The 18,173-nt window shown below is 39.1% G+C and overlaps 1 protein-coding gene across 1 annotated transcript; it reads right to left on the minus strand.

Moving 5' to 3' along the window:
* Nucleotides 1-1,082: 1,082 nt before the first annotated feature.
* PABPC1 (poly(A) binding protein cytoplasmic 1) lies at nucleotides 1,083-17,860 on the minus strand. The gene is made up of 15 exons (XM_055303395.1): nucleotides 17,133-17,860; nucleotides 13,978-14,171; nucleotides 13,654-13,769; nucleotides 11,430-11,569; nucleotides 9,767-9,861; nucleotides 9,305-9,442; nucleotides 9,010-9,105; nucleotides 5,808-6,080; nucleotides 5,501-5,591; nucleotides 4,751-4,861; nucleotides 4,511-4,665; nucleotides 3,526-3,610; nucleotides 2,967-3,097; nucleotides 2,310-2,403; nucleotides 1,083-1,529 (listed from the first exon to the last, which is right to left on the minus strand). Exons 1-14 carry the CDS (start codon nucleotides 17,323-17,325, stop codon nucleotides 2,311-2,313), a joined length of 1,911 nt encoding a protein of 636 aa, XP_055159370.1. The 5' UTR covers nucleotides 17,326-17,860; the 3' UTR covers nucleotides 1,083-1,529; nucleotide 2,310.
* Nucleotides 17,861-18,173: the final 313 nt, after the last annotated feature.

The following is an 18,173-nucleotide window of genomic DNA, read 5'->3' on the forward strand; positions in this document are numbered from 1 at the left end:
AAAATGGTATATACTTTTCATCTACGTGTACTGTCAGCCTCTGTGGTCAGACAAAATATATATAAAGCTACTATGGTCAAATAATTATAAATTACAAAATATAATACCTGTTGGGTATATGTATTCAAGCCATGGGAGTTATGTGGGGGTTAACGTGCATCTTGAAGGTCAAGAAAAGCTGAGGTGAACAGCACTCAAAGCTTCATCAGGAAGAGAAGGGGGACACTGTCCTAGCCATGGTTTTATTTGGATTCATTTATTTGCTCCTTAAAGAGCTGGTGCTGAAATAATTTTAGCATGATCTTAGATAATCAGATGTATAACTCAAGAAGCTATCTTTGGCAATGTGAAGAATGGTCTAGTTTTAATTTCTATTCCATTCTCAAAAGCGTATTCAAACTGCCAAGGATATTTTTTATGTACATGACTGGGCCCTGGCCCCCATCTTCTAAATCTATTCTTGATAGAACCCCCAAATACTGATTTTTCACAACTACTTTAGGTGATGAGGTATTGAGGATTGGGACTTCATCTCTTATCAAATTAAAAGATTTCTTTCAAGAATAAGGCTTAGGGGGCGCCTGGGTGGCTCAGTTGGTTAAGGGTCTGCCTTCGACTCAGGTCATGATCCCAGGGTCCTGGGATCAAGCCCTGAGGCAGGCTCCCTCTGCCCCTCTCCCTGCTCATATGCTCACTCCTTTGCACACTCAAATCTTTAAAAAAAAAAAAAAAGGCGGCTTAAACTAATCCCAACTTTAGGAGTCACTGCTGTTATGGTTTCACACCATAAAAATGAGGACTTAAGCTAATTACCTTCCAGCTTGGAAACCTTACTATAGGCAAACTGGCATTCATCTCAAAGAATGTTAAAAGAATTCACATGAAAAAAAAAAAAAGAATTCACATGGAAATCTAAATTCATCAAACACAATGGATAAATTCTTGTGCCTCTTTTCCATAAAACTATGACACCCTTGAACTTAACAGCACTTTTCTCATGAAAGAGGTTCTTTTGCCAATTCCAGCTTATCCCCTATTTGTACAAAACCAATTGCAAAGAGAAATAAAATAACATCACTGCGCACTGTTTAAGGAATTTTTATTAAAGCAAGAATTTTATAATCCAAATTACGTTTCCTTGCTCAGTTATCAATTCTGTTATTTAAAACAGAAGTGACATTCTGAGCTATTCCACAGTAAAGAATTACAAAATTAAAGAAAGGAATGCTTTAAATTTTTGTACTTTGCTGAAAATTCTTTTTCCCAGGGTCTATAAAACATTAATTTGTTTTTATATTTTACTATTTTTTTGTAGTTTTTTTTGTTGTTTTTAAATCAGTAAGTAATCTAGGACTAGCATTGTTTGCTAGACCTGGCATTTGCTCGGTACATAAGGTTCAAAGTTTCCTTTCCTTTTTTTATTTATTTTATATTTTGCAATGTTTTTTTTCCATAATGTTTAAGTTTTTCGATGTTTAGATATTTTTCTTCGGTGAAGCACGAGTTTCTTTTCGTGGTCCCTGATCAATCTGTGAATGTGGGGAGAAAAAAAACGTAATCATCAAACTTGCTAAGAGGCTAGAGTTTAATGATTCTAACTGCTAAAAGTAATTACATAGAGCTACTAGTTATTCCAACACTGGCAATCATTACAATATAAAAATGTATCAAGGTGCATAGCATTCAAGTGGCAAGTACCTAACAACAAAATAAGATGATCAATACTAGCACTGGTCAGTAGCAAATTTAAAGCCCATGGCCAAATTCAGTCTGCAGCCTATTGCTATCAAGTTTTATTGGCACACAGACACCCCTATTAGTTTACATAATATGCCTATGAGCTCTTTCACACTGAAACTGTAGTAATTACACAAACAACATGGCCCACAAATCCTGAAATATTTCATATCTGGCCCTTTACAGAAAAAGCCTTGCCAATCTCTAGTTTGGGCCCCACGGCCTACGGTACCCCATTTCTTGAAGGTAATGCAGGGCAAGAAGAGTACAGACTCTGGGCAACTGTCAGTGCTGCAACCCAATGAAAGGTTTAAGCTATCAAAGTCCTCTGAAAGTAAGTACACAAAATGCCAAGCCCATTTAACACAAATCAGTATACAAATGAAGGTGCTTGGATATAAAAATTCAAGTCAATACCAGGCTAACAGGTAAACTTTCCTTTGTTTCTATTTCTACTTCTCTTTGAATAATTAGCAATACATTTGGATTAATGGTAAGATGAATTTCTTCAATGTTCCAAAATACGCTCAAATTGATAAAAACAAGCTTAAAACCCAGGGAAGAATGCTCACTTTAAACAGTTGGAACACCAGTGGCACTGTTAACTGCTTTCTGGGCAGCCTCTTTAGCTTGGTGGGCTTGTAGTACAGCTACAGCTTCATCAACCTAAAAAAAGAAACAAACTGACTCTGAAAAGGAGTAACTAGAAGAATTTCAAATTCATGACATGTTAAGTGTTCAAAGAAACCAAACTCCTCTCCTCTGACGCAAGTGGAAAGAACTGATTCCAAAAAATTTCAACTGTATCCATATCCTTTTGGGTTCCATTCCACCACTATTCTAGAATTATGAACCCTCTTGCACTTACTTCTTTACTCTCTCCTCACCAACCCGCCCACCCCCCACCCAAAGTTGAGAAATAATGGCAAGCAGCAGCACAGCTAAGAGGGCATGGATGCTACAGTTAAACTGACTGGATGTGAAACCAAGCTCTGCCCTTGACTGTGAACACAGGCAAATTCCCAACCTTTACTGCTTGTTTCCCCATGTATATTATAAAATGGAAATAATGGCATCATAGGTGCTAGATGTTAGAATTTATAATTAAGACTTATAAAACTTAGAACTGCACGATTTATATAAAGCACTTATTAATATTCCAGTTTCTACAAAAAGCCCCAAAATACATACTATAAGAAGCTGTTAGATAAATGACAAATTTAAATTACTTTAGAACGGAGAGACTCTGGAGACTCAAGCATATGAAGAAGTTCTGAATTATCAATCTCCAACAACATGCCAGTGATTTTACCAGCAAGAGTAGGGTGCATGGCTTGAATTAGAGGAAAGAGCCGTTCACCTAGGGGGAAGAAAAAAAACTCCTTAAATTTGAAGAATTTTAAAGGACTCCACCATAATTAAAACTGGGTTTAAGAACCGGACTTTTGTATACAGCAAACAGACGCTAACCCAAAACCCACCATCTTGATAGGTTATAAAACAGATGAACTTCATTGCCTTGCAGTAGATCTTAATTCTGTGTGCAGTTCCTTTTTCATATACTTCAAACTCCCTCCTCCAAAACTGTAGTAGGATCTGTGGTGCATAATGCCCTATTATTCTAGTCACCAGAAGCAAAGTATTTCGTTAATGCTATTAAAAAGTTTAGCAGACCTGCCAATTCAGACCGATCCTGCAACCTTAGCTATCCTATTTAGGTGCAAAGCAGGTCTAAGCATCTCCCTGTTTTCTAGTCAGTCTCTGATTAGGTGGAATAAAGGCACTTACCCAACATTTGCTTTTGCTCTTGAGGTGGAGCAGATGCCAACATGGAAGCAGTCAAAGGCTCCTGACCTTGTACATGAACAGCAGGCTATAAAAAAAAAAAAAAAAAAAAAAAAGGAATTTTCCTAGGTTTAAAATACAGAAGCAGGGGTGCCTGGGTGGCTCAGGTTAGGCATCCAACTCTGATTTTGGCTCAGGACACGATCTCAGGGCCGTGACACTGAGCCCAGCACCAGCTTCCGTGCTCAAGATGGAGTCTATTTGGGATTCGCTCTTTCCCTCTGCCCCTCCCCACTCAAATAAAAGTTGAAGTACAGAAGTATTAAAACCTACTCACTAGAAAAATCACTAAATGATGAAGATTGCACTCTAAACATGAATAGGGGAAGCTGAGTCCATCAGAAATACAGCCCAAGATATACAGCCCAAGATACAACACCTATACACTTGAGTATTATAACCATAAAGAATATTTCATTTTCTTTTCTACCTGGAGTATTTAGTGCTTTATTTCTATTACGTTCATGACAATTTTGGTCTTAGGTTAAAAAAAACCCAGGATGGGCTAAATCTCACAACTGTCTATCACTCTTTCTTCCTTACAACTATGCTTATTAGCAAAGCTCTCAAAGCACAAATAATTCAGGATAAGGAATGCTGAGGTGTTGGGGTAGTCAGTTAAGCATCTGCCTTTGCTCAGGTCACAACCCCAGGGTTGGAGATTGAGCCCCTGTACTGGGTTCCCTTGCTCTGTCAGGAGTGTGCTTCTCCCACTCCCTGTCTTGTCAAATAAATTTAAGAAGAAAAAAAAAAAAGGAATGCTGAATGCTTGCCTAATCCCCATTAAGACATTTTTATAGACTATTAATGGGACATCAAATAAAATGTTCTAGATAAGACAGCATAAGTTCTCATAACCTAGTTGTCTTTAGTGTCTTTAACTGCAACCAAGGCCTCACACATCATTCTAAAGGAATCAAAGTCCTACCTGCTGCATGGTGACTTGTGGCTGTGCGTTAAGATGCTGCTGAGGATTGCGAACTCCTGCAGCGTACTTATACTGTGGAACGGTGCGAACGGCAGGAGTGGCTGCGGCAGCAGCAGCTGCGGGACGTGGACCCATTGTCTGTGTTGATGTGTTAGCTAAAAAATAAATACGTGGTTTTGTACTTTTTACCATGATCTTTCAAATTGGAAATCAAATTTTAAGGAAAGCATTAAGACCTACCAACACGCTGTGTTGACATGACTCGTGGAACCTGTGAAGAAGCTGGTCTCATAGTACTAAATGGTGGTCTAGGAGCGGCTGGGCGGATAGCACCGGGCATATTTTGGAATGCTACATTTAAAGATATGAACACACATTAACTGGAAAAAAACTCACTGGAAGTGTTCAATGCTGTTGAGCTGAGGTTTGAACAAAAGGATGAAAGTGACTAAATATAAGTACCGTAGTTTTTTTGTTTTTATTTTTTTCTTAGTACCATGTTTTAAAGCTTAGTTTCTCACCTGTCATTTCCCCAGACTTCCCAGATCAGAGAATGAATACATTAAACCATTCATTAAGAACAAGTACTTGTTAGTATCTGAACATGCTACACAAACCTGGCTCCAAGTGCTCCTGCAATACAGCACTGGGCCACAGGGCAAGGCTAAAAATACCTGGGCTCTGATCCTTACACACGGAACTAGATTTTTAGAAATTACTGCCTAACTAAATATGAAGATAAGAGTTGGATCCATTCCCAAACTTGTCATAAAGGAAAAATTAAGCCAGCATGGAAATTATTGGTCTCGAGACTGCATTATAGGATTCTTAAAAAAAAAAAAAAAAAAATCCCCAAAACGAATACCCATAACCCTATATTATAATAATAATAAAAAAGAAAATATATTGTTGAAATATAACAGCTAATTTGTCTCACATAGATTTTTAGTACAAATAATTCATAACCTTAATTAAAAACAAAAGGCTTACGATGAGGTCTGGCACCCTGAGCAGTCCAGCGAGGACTTGGTCTTAGTTGAGCAATTTGGCTAGGAGGATAGTATGCAGCACGGTTCTGAGTCTGTAGAAAGAAAGCAAACATCAGGTAAGAAAAACAAATAATGCAGCTAGCTATATAACTCTCAAAACATTCCACAAGTCTTTACATTCTTATCATTTTTTCAAACTTAATCACAATTCATGTTTCAATCTTAGGCCTTTATTTAGGGCACAAACATTAAAAAACGACCAAATATGAAAACCTGCATAAGGTTTTTATTTCTCTTCTGAAACATACCTGTGGGATAGCTGCCATGAAGTAACCTGAAGGAGGTGCTGGCTGGTAGGGGTTGATTACAGGATTGGGCACAGCTCTTACACTTGCCATTCTCTGCATATACTGGTTAGTGAGGTGAGCCTGGCGCTCTTCTTTGCGCTGAGCTAAAGCTACATACAATGGTTTGGTGGCCACGATTCTACCATTCATTTCTGTAACTGCTTTTGTGGCTTCTTCCGGGGAGGAGAAACATACAAAACCAAAGCCTTTGCTGCGACCACCCTCCATCATAACCTATTAAAAAAAAAAAGTTCACTTAGAATGAGGCTGAGAGGAAAGCATTACTATTACAATTATAGCTACTGACTCAAGTAAACACTGTTAATGCTTTCATCTTTCCTACAGTTTTTCCTTAATACCTAAGTATTAAGGGTAAGCTACATACATGCAATATCTGAACCAAGAAAAGAGGTGGAGGTTAAGACAGCAAATGTGCTAAGATTTCAGACTGTCAACAGATAGAATATGAAGGTTTAAATATCTGAATGATACATTCAAGGCCTACAAAATTTGACTTTTTAGTACCATTAAAATTTGACTTAGCAATTCAAGTTGACAAGATGCTTTACTATTCTTTTTTTGCAGGGCGTGGGGGAGATAGGAGCAGCTGAATCTTAGAATATCCACATTTTAAAATAAAAATTTCACATTCAAGACCAGAAGGGCCATAAATATTTGCCAGGAAGAATCTTCCAAACACTGAGATCTTTTAAAGGAGCCAAGAGGAAATGCAAAGAACTCTTCACTAGCCCTACAATGTACAATCTACAACGACATTCAACAGTATGTGGTGGCACAGGAACAGGACCATCCTAAGGATCTCACTTACATGTGGCACCAAAACAAAACACCAAAAACCAACCAAACAACAAAAACAAAACTGAGCTCATGGTTGCTGGGAATGGGTAGGGGAAAGAATGAAGAGGTTTTAAAAAGCACAGTCTTAGCTGTAAATTAAGTCTTAGGGATGTGACTAATGTACAGTAAGGCGACTACACTACTGTATTACAAATGTGAAAGTTCCTGAGAGTAGATCTTAAAAGTTTTCATCACAAGAAAAAAATTTTTTTAGCTGTGTATAGTGGTAGGTATTAACTAGATTAGCATTACACAGCATATGCAACACAAACATCAAATCGTTATATGTTGTACACCTGAATATGTCAACTATACCTAGAACAAGACCTAAAACATTTATTGCGCTAAAGTTAAGATTTTAAAATAACGAAGAAAAAATGGACTTTACATTATTAAGTACATGGTACATTGGGACAATTGAGAAAAATTAAGTCTCTTATTCACATCACACTGAAAAATCGAATTGCCAAACAGATTCTCAATCTGAACATAAAATACAAAAATACGGGGAAAGTAAGATGACAAAAAAAACCCAAGTCCTAAGTTAAAGACTAGAGACAATATTTACAATGTAAAACAAAATTCTAATAAATAAAAAGACAACCAATCCAATATAAAAAATATGCAAATTGGCACAACTAGTCAGCATAAGACATGTCCACCACTGGAAAAGATGTATACTACTTTCCACTAAATTGGCAAGACTGCAGGAACTTGTCTAGGAACTTGGGACAATTTGGGACTATCAATTTTAAATATACCCACTAACCAGCAATTTTAACTCTAGAACTTTGGAAATCCTGGCATTTTTTGCAGATATATAAGAATGTTTATTAGAATGGTGGGTCTAAAAATGGAAAGACAGATGTTTACCAGTATAGGTATAATAAAGTTATGATACGTCTACCTATACAATGAATATTCAACCTTCAGCAAAGAAAAATTAAAATGAAAAAGCACCAAGCCTGAAATGAATATACAAATATGTATCTAGACCTTATGTTAATGTTAATTAAAATAAAACCACAAGTCACAGATTCTGTATAGTATGATGCTGTTCTTCTAAAAAAAAAAAAAATTTTTTTTTTGTAATTTTAAAGACCTTATGTACTCATGAGAGACACAGAGAGGCAGAGACAGAGGGAGATGCAGGCACCCCACACAGAGCCCAAAGTAGGACTCGAGCCTAGGACCCCGGAATCACACCCCAAGCAGAAGGCAGATGCTCAACCGCTGAGCCACCCAGGTATCCCTTCTAAAAACTTTTTATACGTATACATAAAGTGTTTGGACAAACAGAAAATTATACACCCAAATGGGGGACAGAGGGGGAAAATCACCTTTCATTCTTTACCTTTCTGCTTTGAAAAGTATTTTTTTCCAGCTAGCATTAACATATGACCTTCTCCTCCAGAATACACTCGCCAAATTTTCACATCCTTGCCAACAAAGAGTGATATTATGATCCACAAAGAACTTTAAAAACTTTATATACAGATGAATTCTTGGACCATGGACATCAGAAAAAAACATCTATCTAGAGCAGAGGTTCTTATATCAAAATCCCAGAATTCAGGCTAGAATCATAATACCATAATTCTTCATTCCTGATTTCAAGTGAAAGAAAAAAAATCTGGATCCCTGGGTGGCGCAGCGGTTTGGCGCCTGCCTTTGGCCCAGGGCGCGATCCTGGAGACCCGGGATCGAATCCCACATCGGGCTTCCGGTGCATGGAGCCTGCTTCTCCCTCTGCCTGTGTCTCTGCCTCTCTCTCTCTCTGTGACTATCATAAATAAATAAAAATTAAAAAAAAAAAAAAAAGAAAGAAAAAAAATCTATCTCTACTGCTATAGGGTTTAGAGTTTGACTCCCCAGAATGAACTGCATAAGTGAATACAAATTTGCCTAATAACAATTATAGTTCCCTAATAAACTGCCACCTTTAACCAGGAAAATAATTAAGTAAAGTAGAACAATGCATGTTATGTGAGGATCAATCACTAACTATGGTCAACAAATGCAGCCTTCCCCTCAGGAAGAATTCAGAACTCATCACCTGCAAAAAACAAATCAATAAGGCTACAGCATCTACTTCAAATTTAAAGGTTTGTCAAACAATGAAGCAAAAACTAACTGGATTTCTGGGGGGAAAAAAAAAAAGGACTTTTTTGCAAGAAGGAAAAAAAACAACCTATGTGACTATTCATTTACAAGATAAGAAAAACACTCCACACATTACTGTGAAATTTATACAGGAATATCCATGTGCATGGATTTTCCCCAATCTTATAGTATCACATGTTACCTTTGCACTAGTGATTGTACCAAAAGGAGAAAACTCTTTCCGGAGACGTTCGTCATCAATACCATCATCAAGATTTTTCACATAAAGGTTAACACCCTAAAAAAAAAGAAAAGAAAACTGTAGAAAAAGGAGAAAGAAAACTACAGTGGTACTTAAAGACGCTTCCTAGTATTTTATCCCATGTTTCTTCTCCTTTCCCCCTCACAAACCCTCCAGTTACCTGGCAGTAACTGAAATGAACGCAAAATAGGTTTCCTCATCCCTGTCTTATTTTGCTTGTCAATTAAAAATGAACCTGGTATCTGGTGATCCTATCTTGCTTCATCTGTTCAAATTTGCGCTTAAGTTCCGTCTGCCGTTCCACTTTTTTCTGAGCTCGACCAACGTAAATTTGTTTTCCATTGAGCTCCTTTCCATTCATCTCATCCACAGCCTTATAGAAATCACAGAAATTTTAATTACTAACTTGCAACAGAGAAGTTCCTTTCTCTAACAAGAAAATTTGTTAGGTTATGAATGCTAAAGATGGACCCATCAGAAAAACTTAGCTTCGATGTTTTGGGAAAATACCGGTTCCCAATTTATACCCTCAAAACTAATACATAAAATGCAAGTAATTCAAAATAATATATGTAAGATAGCCAATGTAATACATGTACATTTCAGTATGAGAGCAAAGAAACCTTCTATCATCTCCCTTCTCATTATAAACACAGGAAATCCATACTGTCTGTAGTTAGTATATTTTGAGTCTTACTTTCTGTGCATCTTCATGCCTTTCGAAGCTTACAAATCCAAAACCTTTGGATTTTCCACTTTCATCAGTCATTACTTTCACACTTAAGGCAGGTCCTAAAAAAATTTTTTTAAATGATTCAAAGGTATTCCACACAACATTTAGTTTATACATTTCAAATTTCAACACACAAGAACAATGCCATGAAAAAAATAAAAATTAAAAGTCTCTTCAAAGACCTTATATTTCTACTAAGAAGCTAAATACTTTATTTCCTTAAACACTCCTTCCATTTAAGGAGGCATGTTTTAGACAATTGTTAAAGATGAAATTTTACTCTTTAAAAGAGATTTACTTTTTTTAGCCAACAATTTTATTTCTTGCTAAGAGAATTAAGAAATAAGATTCTCTTAACCCTTGTTCCACTTGACTTCCAATTTAGAGTGGAGGGAATATGGGGTTTGACCCTTGGAAAGACAGTGTCACTTGGAGGAGGCAGCACATATTTGAAGACACATGGCCCCAGTCCTCCCAAATGAAAAAGACACTTGACTGAGGTGGGTGTTATCTGAGGTAGGCGGGGCCAGAAAGTATTAAAAATCACATTTGATTACAAAAAATATGAAAGATGTATGGGCACAGGTAAACTGTTTCTTTTCAGTGTACCTCTGGTCCTAATGCTGTACTTCCAATCTCTAGGAGAAACAGCCAAGAAAATACTTGACAAATTTACATATTGGTGGTCACTTCACATAGCATTATTCATTTGGGATAATTGGTTATCAATATCCAACTTTAGAAATAGCTTCTAATTAAAAGACAGAGGAAATATACAAAACCAGTCACTAAAGAGAATTTGGGAGGAAGATGCGAGACACAATTTATCTTTGTGCAAAAGGACAGGTTTTTTTTTGCTCAAAGGAGCAGAGTTCCATGTCGCATGCTAAATCAGCAATGAAAAAGTGTTAATTTCCTATTTCTGCATCATTTGAGGTGCTCAAAAACAAAAGCGCCACCTATTTAATAAGTTCAACAAATGACAAGGAACAAGCAAATCACCTGCAAAAGCGTTCAATTTAAAGTTCATCTTCTAACCAGTTATAGCTATCTAAAGTGAGGCTGGTTACACTTCACAGATTTAAAATTTAATGAAGTTAATCTGAAATCCAAGGAACAAATTAAGATCCCATGGACTCAGAAGGCCATCCCAAGGAGATATCACGGGAAAAATCAGGATCTCTGGCTTTGTCTTTGAATGTCATGATTTCAAATTGCTCAAACATGAGGCTCTTAAGACTGGCCAAATATCCTAAAGCTGCCCTGCTTTCCTGTCCCATAACTAAAGACTACATTCCAACCTAAGTTGGCTGTGTCATGTGCATGCCTCTGACGAGTTGGGATCTGTAAGTGCATAAATCCAGCACAATTTCTTATTGTAGCATAACCTTTTAAAATATGTTCCAATTAGGCAGTCACACCTCACTGTGCTAAGACAACACTATTAAACCTTTATATACTACCTAGTAGTATAATGGATTATCAGTTTAATCCAGATAAATGACAGTTATTTCTAAGTATCATGTTAAGTTTCATTTCATTCACTTTAGTATAAAGTATTAGCCAAAACTAATGTTGAGCAATTACTCAGAACTTTGAGTGTAAAAATTTAATTCAGACACATTACCAAACTTGCCAAAGAGATCCTTAAGGCGCTCATCATCCATATCTTCTCCAAAATTCTTGATGTAAACATTGGTGAACTCTTTTGCCCTAGCTCCGAGTTCTGCTTCTCGTTCTTTACGAGACTTAAATCGTCCAACAAATCTAATAAAATATGTAAGGACTATAAAATTAGGTTCTATTTTATTAAGTCAGATTAATTAAGCCTGATGGTTGATTTTGCAATTGTTACTGATAATTTCAGAATCTTGAATTAAGAGCACACTATAAAACAAGTGCCTTACGTGAAAAAAAATGGAAGCATAAAATATGAACAAACCTCCTAACTACAAGAAAAAAGGAAGCATTTTTTTTAACACACATTCCCCCCCTTCTTTCTAGCTAACCCAGGGTTAAAGAGATCATGCCTATCAATGCAAATGAGTGGGAGTTAACACTAGAACCACGCCAAGGAAAAGACATAAAAGCTTTCATCATTGCTATTTCAAAGTGGCCCTTGCACATTGTAATCTGCTAAAATAGGAATTTAAACTTCTGAATTCTGTACTCCAACACATAACAGCTTGGCAAATTTTCTTTGCAGTATTACTGACTAAATGTTTTAAAATTTTAGTTTTTCCCTAATATAAAAGGAATACGTGTCATTTGAAAATATAATAGACACCAAAGTAAAAAACCATCTTTCACGATACCATCCCAATCATGACTGACTTTCCTTAGGTCTTTTTGTTTTACTGGAGATTTTTTATTCTTTAACCTTCCCCACCCCACCCAAACTGCAGTGCTTCTCCATGCTCTCAGTTTTACAAATGTTCTCAAGATGAACATAATACTCCATTGTGGGTATCACAACTTTCTGCTTTTGTTAATAATGCTGGAATTCATTAACGAGCCCTTCTATGTTCTTAGGATAGAGCTGCAGAAACGGTAGTTCAAAAGGCATTTAAGTGACCTTAAGTTTACATATATACCTCAAGCTGTTTTCCAAAAGGGTTACATCATGTTTTACTCAAAACAGCAATAAACTGTCTTCATTTAACCTAGACCTCCACCAATAACGGACATTCTTCCCTCGCTCCCAAGCATGTTGACAGGTAAACTAGAAGATATTTTCATCTCCTAATACCCATGATGCTAAATATTTCTCTCATTTAAGGATATACTATTTCAAAAAAAATAAGGATGTACCACTTCTAACAATTAGTCTTTGTAAACATTGTTCATATTGAAGAACTGCTGGTTTCTTAGATTATAAGGGCTCTTTACACATTACAAAACCTTTCCTTAATCATGCAGTGACACAAAATTCAAATAGGCAGCACTGTGTGCATAATGATCCCTTCAGGTACAGACTGACCACAGCACTTGATCAGAGTTGATTTTTAAGAACCACACCTTAAAAGTGATGCAGTGGAGTTGTTAGAACAACTAAGCCCAATCTGTATGTCCTCACAGCAGTTTACACAGCAACATGAACTCAGATCATTTATAAGATGACCTTACAACTGAATTTGCCCAGATAATTAAGCGAAATCCACTGGCACTAGGGATACAAGATTTAAAATGTTATTTCTTTGGGCTCATAAAACCTGTAATTTTATAACCTGCAGCAAATATAGTCTCCCTGCCATTATATAAAAAGCCTACAACTTTTAAAAACAAGTTTATCTCAGATTAATTATGAAGATTTCTGGTTTAATTCTACTGTAAGTGGATGAAAGGAGGTGAAAAGTTAAAAACCACAAAATGTCTTTAAACTCCCATCAATAAATTGTAGTAGTATGGCCAAGTAAAGATCCAACTTAGACTCTGAATTCAGACCACTGGGTGTGTAATCCCAGCTCACCTGTTGAACCAGCATGTAAATACAAGCAAATTATTTTAGCCTCAGTTCCCTGAAAATGTAAAATGGGTCAATGACTACCTAAGGAATTATGATTAAGTTTCTGTCTGGATTCCTACTTTTTCAACCACGAACTTATTTTGAAAAAACTTTAAGTATACCTATCTTCTTTTTCTTTTTGACCTGAATGTTGGCGAATTACATTAATTCACTATCCTTCATATGTTACAATAAACAAGGAGAAAATGATAAAATCTACCAGGATATGGCTTATTAATTTTCACTCCAGCTGAATCTCTTTAAGAGAACAAACATTAACTTGTAAAATGAATTGATTTGGACTATTAAAAACAGATCTGAAACACAATTAACTATATATACTTACACTTTGCGATCATTTAGAAGCATCCCATTCATTTTTTCAATAGCTCTTTCAGCTGCTTCCTGTGTCTCAAAATGTACAAATCCATAACCTTTGGAACCATTTTCATCACAAACCACCTAGGGAAAATCAGATACCAACTGTTCATTACTTGCTAATGATTTAGCATTTTTTTCCAGTGTTCAAAGATAACTTGTCAGTCTCCTAGCCCGAGTTTTTGGGAAATAAAGATACCCATTAACAGACAGCATGGTTGCTCTTTTAAGGAATATAAACTACAAGAAGCTAAAACACTGTTAAGCGTTTACCTGTCACACTTTTGCTTACCTTACATGAAAGGATGTTACCAAAAGCAGAAAATGTATCATACAGTGCTTTATTATCAATGGATTTGTCCAAATTTTTAATGAATATGTTGCCCACTCCACTTTTGCGAAGTGATGGATCACGCTGAGACCACATGATGCGTACTGGCTTGCCCTTTATAACATCAAAATTCATGGTGTCCAATGCACGCTCCGCTGCAAGAAAGACATGTTCAGGGTATTACTTCAAAACATGTACAGGCCACTAAAAATTATAAGTTAACATGGGGGAAGTGGTTGGGCACACAGTCCCTCTACCTCTTTAAACTTAAGACTGCTGGACCTTACCCCACACTAGACTAGATTTAAATTGTATAATGCAAAAAAAAGAACACGATTACCAAAAACCCCCAAATTCCCCATGTTAAGAGATGATCTATCACCAATGTACTTCTGAAACAATCCTTTCCTTTAACTGCCGTAAATTTAAAATCCTCTTTTGGTTCCTACTCAACATGAAACCAAGATACCCCTTCACATAAAATTGACTTAATGAGAAATATAAAAGATATTAGGTAATTATAAATTATCCAGACTTAATAGTTTTTAGATTTTCAAGCATTTTAACTCCCCTTATTACTTGTCAGAATCAATCTTACTGCTTACCACAGCACTATACAAAAATTAGCCCATTAAAAAAAAAAAAAAAAAAAAACAACCAGAAGTCCCTGGATTATGGGGTCAGGGGGATTTCAGGGACTCCTGGCACAACTTCCTATTATTATGTTAGAAAAATAAAAAAAGAAAGAAAGGTTATATCCATTCAGATCAAGATCTGAATCAGGCCCTCAAAAACTAAAGTGAAGTTGGGCATACTTAACTGTATAATGAATACAGAATTTTTCCAATAGCAGATCTGTAATACTCACAATTCACTCATTAGAGCTTTCTTGACATATTAAACCAATTTTATCTTCAGTCATTGATTTACTAAGTAACTGATCATTTAATCAATGATTTCTGAATAGTGCTACAAAATTTCAAAATCTACCCTATGAAGGATTGAATTATGTGTCCCTCTATCATGAAGCACTTATTAAATAAATTGAGACTTTCCACAAAAAATATATTAAGTAAAAAATAGTCCAAAAGAGGGAAAAGACAGTCCACTTCAAGCCCTGAAACACTAATTTCCACGAATTTCATGTCAGTATAACTCTAAAGTTATTGAGAGGACAAATTTTCCGGCCGCTTCTTTTTATAAATAAAAGCTCCAGTTTCTAGAAGATAGTGACAATCAGCTGTCAGCTCATTATCAATTGACCACACCTACTCAGCTCCCCTAGTTTTTTAGCTGACTTTGTTGAGTGTCTTTTGAATGAGTCACCTCTTCCTGCTAAATTGGAAAATGGTCACTTTCAGAAGCTATTCTACAAGTCCATGAATGTTGCAGTAAATAGGAAAACAGAAAACCACTGAAAAAACTACTTGGAAAGACCGTACATCTAGAAACCAAACAACTGGAAGATGGAAAAATGCTATCTTTTTTTGAGCAGTTACAGAACTGGTCTACTGGTATAGACTGAGAAAACATTACAGTGTACTGTAACCATGGTAACCCGAAGTTCAACTTTTCAAAATCACAAGAAATTTTAAAAATTGGGTTTTTTGGTTTTAACATTAAGCTTGGCATGAACAGCCACTTCCAAAAGTTACATTTTATGGTCTTAACGATTTGTTCAAGTTTTCTCTGTCAACTCTCGTCTGGGATTACAAGCCCCAAAATTATCTTATCTTTTAGCTTTCATTTAGTGGTAAATCTTGTCCAGAGTTGGGAAAATTTGTTAAGGAGTGACATTTGGAGCCACTGCTTACAGAGCAAAAGGGCAGGAAACCTGCAGTGCAGCTTTACAACTTCTGGCTCTGTGTCACTGAATAGTATGCCTACCCAAAATCTTGATATTATACTTTACCTAGTGAAAGAAAAGCTGATCATCATGTAACTTCAGTTTTACTGAACTTAATAAAAATTTTTAAAGTAAACTCCCTGTATTCTCTATTTGACATGTATTCAAGCATGAATTCAAGCGGGAAGCAAAATTGGGCCATAAAATCAAGGGAAGCTGACTTTTGGAAGTCAACTGATCCAAATATAAAAGAAAACCCTGGCAACTCATCATGCCACATATCTATCTGCCAAATTTTGTTTTTGTGAACTATTTGTCTTCAAAATAAAAAGAGAAGGTTAGCCACATTTTTTTCTCCCTAAATTTCATGGTCCAGTCCACACTACACTCAAAGTTCACAACAAAACTGGTGAATACATTTTTTTGAGGAAAAACCTCTCAAAAGCACAGAACTACTTCAGAAGGGAAAATGTCCTGAACCAATTACCATTGGGTAAAAAATTAAAATGATCTACACTGCCGGAAAGGAAACCGTGAATTTCAAAAGGGTCATCCTCCACATCCTCTGCCCCCACTACCCTGCTGTTTACAATATGAGTGAGAAATGCCTGAACTCGGGGAAAACCTCAAATGCGCGTCTCATTGGCAATTCACATTTCTAGGGCCATGGGTTACTGACAAGTTCTTAAGAATGGAATCAGAAACCCGAGGACCACAACATCACCAAATTAACTTTATTCTAAGGCCCTGTGGCTCCCCCAGGCGATTGGGCCAGTAGCAGAAGCAGGCCTCGGGCCTGTGAGGTTACAGGGTTCAACACGTGGTGTTTTTCGAGCACCGAGACGCACTTCCTCAGGGTCCTGGGGCGCCGGCGAGAGCCCCGGGTGGTGGGGCGAGCCTCCGCCTAAGCCCGGGGAAGGGGGCTCGGCTCCCGACGCCCCAGAACCCCGCGTCCACTGGCGGGAGCGCGGTGGGAGAAGCCAATCTCACCCACCCTCCCGGCGCGTCATCACCCTAAAGTTTGAGAGCGGCAGAGGCCGAGAAAATGGTCGCAAAGGAGGAAGTAGCCAGGCGTGCGGCTGCCGGCGGCGCGGGTCCCCGCGGGCACCGGGAGCCGGGGTCCCGGCGCCCGAGCCTCTCCCCGCCGGCCCTCGGGGGGGTGACATGCCCTCCCGCCCCCTCCCCCGGGCCCGCCGGCCTAGCCCGCCCGCCGCCGCCTGCGCCTCATGGCCGCCCGCCCGCCCGCCCGCCCGCCGGGCCCGGCTCTCACCGTCCGCCGGCTGCTGGAAGTTCACATACGCGTAGCCCAAGGAGCGGCGGGTGATCATGTCCCTGCAGACCCGGATGGAGAGGATGGGCCCGGCCGGGCTGAACTTCTCGTAGAGCATCGCCTCGGTCACGTCGGGGTGTAGGTCCCCCACGTAGAGCGAGGCCATGGGGTAGCTGGGGGCGCTGGGGTTCATCTCGGCACGGCTGCCCGCAGGGCCACAGGCCGCGACCTTTCCGTGAGAGGAGGAGAGCGAGTGCTGGGGCCGGGGGCCGGAGCCGGAGCCGGGGGGAGGGGAGCGGGGGCAAGCGCAGAGGGACAAAAATCAACCGGAATCGAAAACTACTCAACGGCCGCAGAACGGGGTCGATCGGCTGCCGCTGGCTGCTGGCTGCTGGCTGCTGGCTGCCGGCTGGGAAGCGAGGGTGGCGGTGTCGGGTCCGGGCAGCGGGAAGGCCTCGGTCTCTTGGTTCCTTCTTGGAGCTGCTGCGGGGCCGCGGGCGGGCGGGCGGGTCGGTCTCGGCTGCTTCACCGGGTTATTTTATAAAAGAGGAAGAAAAAAAAATAAAAGTCTCCGGCGGAGGAGACGCGGATTTTTTGTAAATTTTTTTTGGGTTTTTTAAAAGGTTTTTTTAGATTTTTTTTGGATTTTTTTAATAATAAATGTGTGTTCCGAGCCCGGAGCACACACTCCGCACTCTCAGCACTAACCGCCGGGGAGAAGGGGAAGCACCGCCTCCTGCACCCTCTACTTATACCCCCCGCCGCACTCGCCCCGCCCCCGCGCGTCTGACGCCACGGCCCTACGCGAGCGTCAGCGCCGGAGGAGGAGGGGAAAAGGAGGCGAGGGGGAGGAGGGAAGAGAGAACAGGAGGAGGAAAGAGCCGAGAGGAAGGGAGCGGTGGCGGCGCTGGCGGCCGCTGCCGTGCGTGTGGGGGTGGGGCGGGGCGGAGCTCCTGCGCACGCGCCGCGGCCGGGGGCGGGGCCTGCGGTGCGTAGAGCCCGTGGGGGAGGGGAGGGCCGGCTCGCGGGGGATCTGCGAGG

This window comes from Nyctereutes procyonoides, unplaced genomic scaffold (genome assembly GCF_905146905.1).
Source record: "Nyctereutes procyonoides isolate TBG_1078 unplaced genomic scaffold, NYPRO_anot_genome, whole genome shotgun sequence".
NCBI classification, from domain to species: Eukaryota; Metazoa; Chordata; class Mammalia; order Carnivora; family Canidae; genus Nyctereutes; species Nyctereutes procyonoides.